Source organism: Curcuma longa, chromosome 8, assembly GCF_044706935.1.
Source record: "Curcuma longa cultivar G26 ecotype Majalengka, Jawa Barat chromosome 8, ITB_CL_G26_1.1, whole genome shotgun sequence".
Lineage (NCBI taxonomy): Eukaryota > Viridiplantae > Streptophyta > Magnoliopsida > Zingiberales > Zingiberaceae > Curcuma > Curcuma longa.
The window spans coordinates 6,053,200-6,062,480 of record NC_133868.1 but is presented as its reverse complement, the minus strand read 5'-3'; the positions used below and the strand labels follow the sequence as shown (position 1 = coordinate 6,062,480).

At 40.6% G+C, this 9,281-nt stretch overlaps 2 protein-coding genes across 2 annotated transcripts; both read left to right on the top strand.

Annotated features, from left to right (window-relative positions):
• Positions 1–2,235: 2,235 nt before the first annotated feature.
• Positions 2,236–5,112, top strand: LOC141832979 (G-type lectin S-receptor-like serine/threonine-protein kinase At4g27290). Its single transcript, XM_074720344.1, has 6 exons — positions 2,236–3,658; positions 3,736–3,869; positions 3,965–4,175; positions 4,251–4,488; positions 4,569–4,719; positions 4,785–5,112. The coding sequence occupies exons 1-6, from the start codon at positions 2,236–2,238 to the stop codon at positions 5,085–5,087; spliced, it is 2,460 nt and encodes an 819-aa protein (XP_074576445.1). The 3' UTR covers positions 5,088–5,112.
• Positions 5,113–6,903: 1,791 nt separating this feature from the next.
• On the top strand, positions 6,904–7,530 carry LOC141833910 (uncharacterized). Its single transcript, XM_074721411.1, has 2 exons — positions 6,904–6,919; positions 7,034–7,530. Exons 1-2 carry the CDS (start codon positions 6,904–6,906, stop codon positions 7,528–7,530), a joined length of 513 nt encoding a protein of 170 aa, XP_074577512.1.
• Positions 7,531–9,281: the final 1,751 nt, after the last annotated feature.

Below are 9,281 nucleotides of genomic sequence, written 5' to 3'. Positions count from 1 at the left end.
TGGAGCATGGTCGAATGGAGAGGGACTATGGAGCCTCCCGAGCCTGCAAACACCACAATCGTGAGAAGGAAGGTCAGGAGCCGATTCCCTGGCGCGACCACTCCGATGCTTAAGTCAGCGAATAAAGAAGAGGAAGAAGAAGAAGAACAGTAAGAAAACAGTAACCACCTCACTATGGAGGGAGATCATTCCTTATATATCCGAGAGGGATGTCGTGTCCCATCCCAATTAAGGATAATGTTCCATCATTAGTGATCACGTTGTCAGAAAGAATGGAGTGGTAAGAAGGAAAGTCTCATCATTGACATGTAGTTGAGGGGGCATTTCACACGTGTCTGTCAGCGTAGGGACCATGATTGGTGACAGAGGTGTGTCAAGAGAAATGATGAGTAATCATGAGAGTAATCCTTCTATAATGGGAAGAGTGATATAACAGGGCACAAAGAGTAGAAGGTGGTCTGATTGAATCCGAGCCGAGTCCACGTAGAGTTGTTGCCACCTAGCCTGATAGGGAGGAATCAAGACCTAACAAGGAGTCGGCTCGGGCCTAGGAGTTGGTCCTCACGAGGATTCACCAAATTGCTCGGGCCTGGGAGTTGGTCCTCACGAAGATTCTGCTCAGGCCCAGGTATTCGCGGGAAATCGGCTTGGGTCTAGGAGTCGGTCCTTTCGGGAAGTCGACTCAAGCCCTCCAAGTAAAATTGAGTTTGAGAATAAGGGGATTCAAAGGTTAAAGTCGGGGAACAAGGACTAACTCAGGTTGTTCATCGAATCAGATGTAGAGGGCCGACATGAGAGTCAGACCCGATAAGATGTCAAATCTTAAATCTCCTATTCGGTCTACTCCTCGCGATCATAACAGATGTATTTTCTTAGTTCATGATCATTAAAATATTCATTTAAATTATGGCCAAGAGATGATAGTGGAGGTGAAGGAGGCGAGGGAGGAGAATGTGATGAAGGGAGATGTGAAATACATTCATTTGAGTCACTGCCAAGAGATGACAGTGAGGATGGAGAAGACGAAGGAGGAGGAGAGGGTAGAGGGAGAGATCAGAGATGTGAAGTACATTCATCTTCTTAAAAATATATTAACATTGTTATTTCACTTAATTTATTATTAATATAATATTTTAGAAACATAATTATAATTATCTTTTTCCAACCATTAAAAAATAAAAGCAATTAAAATTTTTTAAAAATTTTAAATTTTACATTTAACTTTACAATTACACACAATTATTTTTTAAAATTACATTTCACAATTATAATACACACTTCCAAAATTACATTACATTCTAAAAATTAAATTAAAAATTTATATGTTAATATTGTTAAAACTTTAAATCGATCAATTTTTATAATCCAAAAGCCTAAATTTCAAATTCAAAGGACTTAAAATGAATTATTAAATTTGAAAATTTCGCTCTCAACTCTTAGTTTTAGTTGATATAATAATTCATTGATCCTTAAAATTATTTTCTTCAACATCTATTCAAGAACATAATACAATTCAATTAATTAATCAGAATTTAAAATTTTTGACTCTAAATGTTTAAAAATCAAATTAACAATTGAAAAATGAAGTTAAGTTTCCACTTTCAATCACTGCACACCATATGCGCATAGCTTCCAAAATCTCACTCAAAGTATCAAAATCAGACTTAAACTTTCTCAAATCATGATTTTCAATGATAAAAATCTACGATGATGGTAAAAAAAAAATATTGCACAGCTCTGACAAAAACAACAGGACTGACGAACGTGTTCAAAGTTGCAATATTTACTCTGTAAAAGTAATATCAATGGATAATTTAGAATGAGGATTTCAAATATATGCATCAATTTAAATTTTTTTTATGTTAAACAATGATAAATTAATTGGTCAAAATGAAAAATGATTGTAAGAATTTGAAATTATTTTAAAGAAGGAATGGAGTGAAGAAATAGATAAAATATTATTTTTAAAAAAACCTCACGAGTTTTAACGGAATCAGATTTTATTAATCCTCGTTTTCAGCATCCGCAGCCTTTTTGGCAGTATGACTGGGTTATTATATTAATAAATAATCCTTTGACATTTTCCATATTCAGAAGACTTCCGTGCACGGTAAGATCTTGACTTTGTGCAAATGATCCAGCTGAGTTCGTATGGGCATGGCCAATCCTTAAGTTGCAGAAGAGTTCATCCGCTATGCGATTTCATATAAATCTATCAAGTTCTTGTTCTTGACCATGGCCACACGAACTCTGCTCCTTCTCTTCCTCAGCGTAATAGCTGCTCTCTTTCCCATCTCCTCTCCGACAGACACGTTAGTCCCCTCCCAGCTTTTCTCCGACGGCGCCGGAGCATCCTTGGTCTCCTCCGGCGAGAAGTTCAAGTTGGGCTTCTTCAGCCCGGACGGCACCGACGGCAACCGCCGCTACGTCGGAATATGGTACAACACCATCTCCGCCTTCACCGTCGTGTGGGTCGCCAACCGCCAGCGCCCGCTCACCAACGGCTCCGGCCACCTCGCTCTGACGGAGAACGGAACGCTGGTCATCTTCGGGGACGACAACTCGACCGTCGTTTGGTCGGCACAGAGCGCGAAGGCCCTCGCTAATCCTGTCGCGCAGCTCCTAGACACCGGGAACTTGGTCGTCCGAGAAGCTACCGATGAGTCCGCCGATGACTTCGCGTGGAAGAGCTTCGACTTTCCGACGGACACACTACTCCCGGGCATGAAGATCGGTTGGGACCTAAGGACCCGGCTGAACCGCAACCTGACGGCCTGGAAGAGCGACGACGATCCGTCGCCGGGAAGCTACACCTTGGGCATCGACTTGCGCGGCGTCCCTCAACAATTCGGGTGGCGCGACGGGCAACCCTACTGGCGCGCGGGGCCATGGAACGGCGCCTTCCTCAGCGGAGTCCCCGCAATGGAGTCGAAAGCATTCGCAGAACACAGCTTCATAATCGACCAACAAGAAGTCGTCCACTGCTACTCCTCGGCAAATTCCTCTCTGCTTCGCCGGCTCACCATCCTTCCGACGGGGGTCGTGGAAGGCTTCGCGTGGACCGACGAGAACCAGCTGTGGTCGTCGCGCGGGTACGTGCCGGGGGACCCGTGCGACGCCTTCTCCTCCTGCGGCCCTAACGCGCTCTGCTACCCCAACTGGTGGCCGCTGTGCCGGTGCCTGCACGGGTTCGATCCCAAGAACCCCACCGCCTGGCAACTCATGACGAACACCTCCGACGGCTGCACGAGAAGGACGGAACTCGATTGCGTCAACGGAACGGATAGGTTCTGGAGGCAGAGCAACGTGAAGCTGCCGGACACGTCGAGCTCGTTGGTCGACCGGCGCACGGACATCAGTCTGGACGACTGCAAGGCGTGGTGCCTGGGGACTTGCTCCTGCACCGCCTACGCGAGGGCCAACATCTCCGGCGGCGGCAGCGGATGCATACTGTGGACCACCGACCTCACCGATATCAAACTGTTCAACGACGGATTAGGACAGGATCTCTACGTCCGGTTATCTGCCGGCGATTTCGATCGAGGTAGTTCTCGTCGCGGTCGAAAACGCATCATCATCGTAGCGGTCACGTCTGCGGCAGCGTTGACAATTTTGGTCCTTCTCGGGGTCGTCGCCGGCCTCTGCGTCAACCGGAAAAGTACTAGCATCAATTACATCCACAAACATATTAATGCTATTTTCACTGACGTCCAATTGCATTTAATTTCTACGCAGAGTTGCAGGTCAACCAAGTAACTGGAGAAGACTTTGACCTGCCATTGTTTGACTTGGGCACCATGTCAACGGCCACCTGTGATTTCTCCATCGATAACAAACTCGGAGAGGGTGGATTTGGTCCGGTCTACAAGGCATGCTGCTGCATTAATTAAGCTTAATCCGTCGATTAAAAGGCTAGGAATGTCGATCTAATTGTTAATTAGGAGTAAATCTTTGATGATTACAGGGGAAGTTAGGGGAGAAGCAACAAATAGCTGTGAAGAGACTATCCGAGACCTCGTTGCAAGGCATAGAGGAGTTCAAGAACGAGGTGACGTTGATTGCTAAGCTACAACATCGCAATCTTGTTCGCCTTCTTGGTTGTTGCATAGAAGGTGATGAGAAGATGTTGGTATATGAGTACCTGCCCAATGGAAGCTTAGACACCTTCTTATTTAGTAAGTTGGTTGCTAAAAAAGTTAATTAATTAGGTCATTTTTGAGTACTGAGTAAAATTGTAAATTTACATTCAGGTGAAACTAAGCGAAAATTGTTAGATTGGGAGGCGCGTTACCGTATCATCGTCGAGATTGCTCGAGGTCTTCATTATCTCCATCATGATTCTCGATTTAGAATTGTTCATAGAGACTTGAAAGCAAGCAATATTCTCCTCGATGAAGATCTGAATCCCAAAATCTCTGATTTTGGAATGGCAAAAATATTCAGCGGAGATGAAACAATCGGAAAAACTAGGAGAGTTGTCGGAACATAGTAAGTAATTTTTTTTTACAATAATTCTCATTAGCATAAACTTAACAAAGTTAGTTACTATTTATTTTTTATTTTGACAGTGGATACATGTCTCCGGAATATATCAAAAACGGAGCTTTCTCCGTGAAGTCTGATATTTTCAGTTTTGGAGTGTTGATGCTCGAGATCATAAGTGGCAAAAAGAATACAGAATTTTGCCATTCTTCGCAACATCTCAATCTTCTAGATTTTGTAAGTTTGTGAAGAGTTTATTAACTTTAATATGAGTTTATGTGTGATACGATGCTTGCTCACAGATGTGGAGTTTGTGGAGAGAAGAAAAGGCCTTGGACTCAATTGATGAATCAATGGGTCTATTTCCTGTTGCTGAAGTTTTGAGGTGCATAAATATCGGTCTCTTATGCGTTCAAGAAAGAGCAGAAGATAGACCGACAACGTCTTCGATATTGTTGATGTTGGGTAATGATAAAATGTATCTATCTCAGCCAAAACAACCTGGATTTGTCATTGAAAGAGATCCATGTGAATCTTACCCATCGAGTAAGAAAAAATCTTTGTCTATAAACTATGTATCAATCACAACTTTGGAAGTTCGATAGAGATTATTTAATACATGGATGTAAATAGGACTTTATAAAAATTAACTAGATAAAAGTACAATAAATCATATTTTCTTTTAGTGTCAAAGTTAAAAATCTCAAATCGCGTGATCTTTGACTTTGACTGAATGATATTATTTTGGCAATTTGATACATGGTTCGGATTGATAGTTTAATTACTTGAATGATGAATTTCAATCATTTCACTAAGAGATTTCAAACAATTCACGTCTTTATCCTACTTTAGCTGCTTCAATTTCATATCTACTTTTTCACATGGTATCAATTTGGATGGATTCAGGTCGAATTAAGATAAAATATTATTAAAAAATCTTGATCCGAATTCGAATTAAATCTGAAACTTGAACTCGAACTTGTATAACCTGACCACTCGAAAAATTTGAATAACTCAAGATTTTTTAAAAATAAATTTTCATTTTTATCATAATATTTTATCATTGTCATATTAATATTACATAAAACATCTTAATTCTCAAAATAAAATTTGATTTAACTATAAAAAATCTCGTAATTTCTAAATTCGGGTCAATCCGAATCTGACCCGAATCCGATCCGAATTTAATCCAATCCAAAATGCTCAACTCGAACCCGATCCAAATCCAAAATTTCTCAATCCTAACTTGATTTTTTTTTTCAAATTAGATCGAATCGAATTGACGAATCAGATCTATTTTTGATATCCCTACTTCTTCATATCCTCCAATTTCACTCACTCTTAAATGAGTGAAAATTTTCTCCATGTCTCCACAGATAAGGAGGACAAATTACATGTTCCTATTGTTGGTTATTATGGCTTCATTGGCCATGGAGCAACCATAACTCTATATTGTGGTCCATGTTCTGGTAGTTTTAGAAACTACCATCATGACTCCATATATCCTTTCCTTTCCGATACTTATGATGGAGAGTATTGAGAAAGATTTGAAAAAGCTACGAACTGGTCCCTGGTGCCTGGCTCTGCTTGTTGTCTTCTTTGTGAAGAAAAATAACACCATCGCATCTTGTGTGGAGCAAAGGGCCAGAAGAACAGATCATTGCAACCGACGAACTTGATGGCAGGAGGTAAAACTCGATCTTATTTCCGCTGCAAAAAAAATACCTAATATTGTTTCTAGGTTTTACATTTGGTATCAGAGCCATACAATACCTCTGCCTCAATTTTTTGAATTTGTTAAAAAATGCTTGTTTACGTTTACAAAACAAAGAACAGAATTAAAATTGGTTTTTCCAACTTATCTGTTCTTCCCGATTCCCTATTCTTCCCGATTCTCCATTTTTGCTGACATTGCAAGCGGCAGCGATCCTCGATTTTTCTGTTCAGCCATGTTGCAAGAGGCAGCACTGATATGTGTGAACAGTGCTATTTTGGCCAAAGACACGAGAACAGCGCATATGTGCTGTCCTCGGCAGCGCAGGCAGTGAATGCTGGCGTCGGCGGCAAGCAATGCCGCAGAAGGAGGCTGGCGCGTTCCCTGGCGCCGGCGAGGCTGGGCGCCGCCAGCGAGGCTGGGAGCTAGCAAGGCAGCGCCGACGGCGGTATGCGCTGTCCAGGCGGCAGGCGGCATGCGTTGTGCAAGCGGTAGAAAATTAAAATTATATTTCGTTATGGGATCATATTGAAATAATTAATTATTAAAATATGATAAATTTTATCCCACAGGAAAATTTATTATATTTTATATGATTAATTAGGATAAAATATCAATTTATGTTTTCTAATTTACCCACAGGGATTAGAAATTAAGGGCATAATTTGATGATTTTATCATATTGTTATATGAATCTAATTGAATTAATGCTTCAACCCACAGGTAAGTTTTATGTCAGTAGATTCATAATTTAGACATATTTTACATTGGTAGATATGTCATGTTGTTTAATTAGCTTCAAATTTTGTAACATGAGTATGGTTATTTATTTTGTAGTTTGTCAGCCTGTTAATTTCTCTGATATGATATGTGATGTTCCTGAGCTCCGAGGGGACAATTATAAAATCTGGAAGGAGAGAACTCTCCTTCATCTTGGGTGCAAGGACATTGATTACGCCATAAGGAAGGATGAACCGCCTCCTGAAAATGTTGCTCTTTATGAAAAATGGGAGCGATCTAATCGCCTCTCAATAATGTTCATAAAGACCAAAATTTCAGATGGCATCAGGGGTTCCCTTGAGCATTATGACAATGTTCGTGACTTGTTGAAGGCCATAGATGATCAATTTGTGTCTTCAGACAAGGCTTTAGCAAGCACCTTAATTCACCAGTTCTCATCCATGAAGCTAAGTGGGATACGCGGTGTACGTGACCACATTATGAGGATGAGAGACATTGCGGCTCAATTAAAGAGACTTGAGGTTGAAATGTCTGACTCTTTTCCTAGTGCATTACATTCTCAACACTTTACCACCGCAATATGCCCCATTTAAAATCTCTTATAACACACATAAAGAGAAATGGTCAATTAATGAACTTATGACCATGTGTGTTCAAGAGGAGGGTAGACTTGCAATGGAAGAGGGTGAGAAGGTGAATTTCACTACACCTGGAAAGAAGAAGATATTTCAAGCCAAGAACAAGGGCAAGATTCCTGCCAAAGGGGACATTCAGAAAAGTTCCAAATGTTTCTTCTGCAAGAAGAAAGGGCATTTAAGGAAAGATTGCACCAAGTTCAAACAGTGGCTTGATAAGAAAGGTACTCAACTCTCTTTTGTCTGTTATGAATCTAACATGATTGATGTTACTCATGACACATGGTGGATTGACTCTGGTTCTTCAATCCATGTTACCAACTCTTTGCAGGGCTTGCAAGACCTACGAAAACCAGTGGGAAGTGAGTGTTACATTTATTCTGGAAACAAAATGTCCTCACATGTGGAAGCCATTGGCATTTGCAAGCTTATTTTAGATAGTGGTTTTATTTTAAGTTTGGAAAAGACATTTTATATTCCTGGTTTTGCTAGGAATTTAATTTCAGTTTCAAGACTTGTATCCGTCTTAATTTAGAAAATGATAATCACTATTCTTCTATGCATGTTGGGGTTAAACGATGTGCCACTAATGAGAGTTCCTCTAATTTGTGGCATAGGAGATTGGGACATATCTCCATTGATAGAATTAAGAGGTTGGTACATGATGGAGTACTTAGTGCTCTTGATTGGACTGACTTTAGTACTTGTATAGACTGCATTAAAGGTAAGCAGACTAACAAGTCAAAGAAAAATGCCAAGAGAAGTTCTCAATTGTTAGAAATAATTCATACAGATATTTGTAGTCCTGATATAGAATCATACCGTGATAAGTACTTCATCTCCTTTATTGATGATTATTCTCGTTACATGTATCTCTACTTATTAAACAGCAAAAGTGAAGCACTTGATGCTTTCAAAACTTTTAAGGCTGAAGTAGAGAAACAATGTGACAAACAAATTAAGATCGTAAGATCTGATAGAGGAGGAGAATACTATGGTAGATACACTGAGAGTGGACAAGCTACCGGTCCATTTGCAAAGTTTCTTCAAGATTGTGGGATTGTTGCCCAATACACCTTACCTGGTTCTCCAGATCAAAATGGTGTAGCTGAGAGAAGAAACCGAACTTTAATGGACATGGTCAGGAGCATGCTTGCTAGCTCCAAACTTCCTAGGTCCTTATGGACTGAAGCCTTAAAGACGGCAGCGTACGTTTGAACCGAGTTCCAACCAAAGCTGTCCAAAAGACACCTTTTGAATTGTTTAAAGGTTCGAAGCGAGTTTGCGACATCTACGCGTTTGGGTTGCCAGCCGAGGTAAGGATCTACAATCCACATGAAAGGAAGAAGATCATTAAGATGCTCAATGCTCCACTTCAACCAGTGGACCAATTGTTATAGTTCAGAATGCGCCTTGTGTTCATGCGCATATTGAGCAACAGGTCCAAGAGGTTCCACAAACTACTGATCCAACTCCAGTAGATACTGAGGTTCAGCAAATACCTGAAATTGTTGAACAACCTGTTGAACAACATGATCCTACTACTCAGGAGAATGTTGAGGCAACATTGAGAAGATCTACTAGGAGTAAGAGATCAGCAATTTCTGATGATTATGTTGTGTATCTACAAGAATGTGACTACAATGTTGGAGCCGAAAATGATCCTGAAACGTTTTCACAAGCCATGAGTTCTAATGTATCAGACTTAT

Coding starts and splice junctions, on each gene's coding strand:
- LOC141832979 (XM_074720344.1), top strand. CDS start 2,236: ATGGCCACACGAACTCTGCTCCTTCTCTTCCTCAGCGTAATAGCTGCT. Junction 3,870..3,964: donor GATTTGGTCCGGTCTACAAG/GCATGCTGCTGC, acceptor TGATGATTACAG/GGGAAGTTAGGGGAGAAGCA. Junction 4,176..4,250: donor CTTAGACACCTTCTTATTTA/GTAAGTTGGTTG, acceptor ATTTACATTCAG/GTGAAACTAAGCGAAAATTG.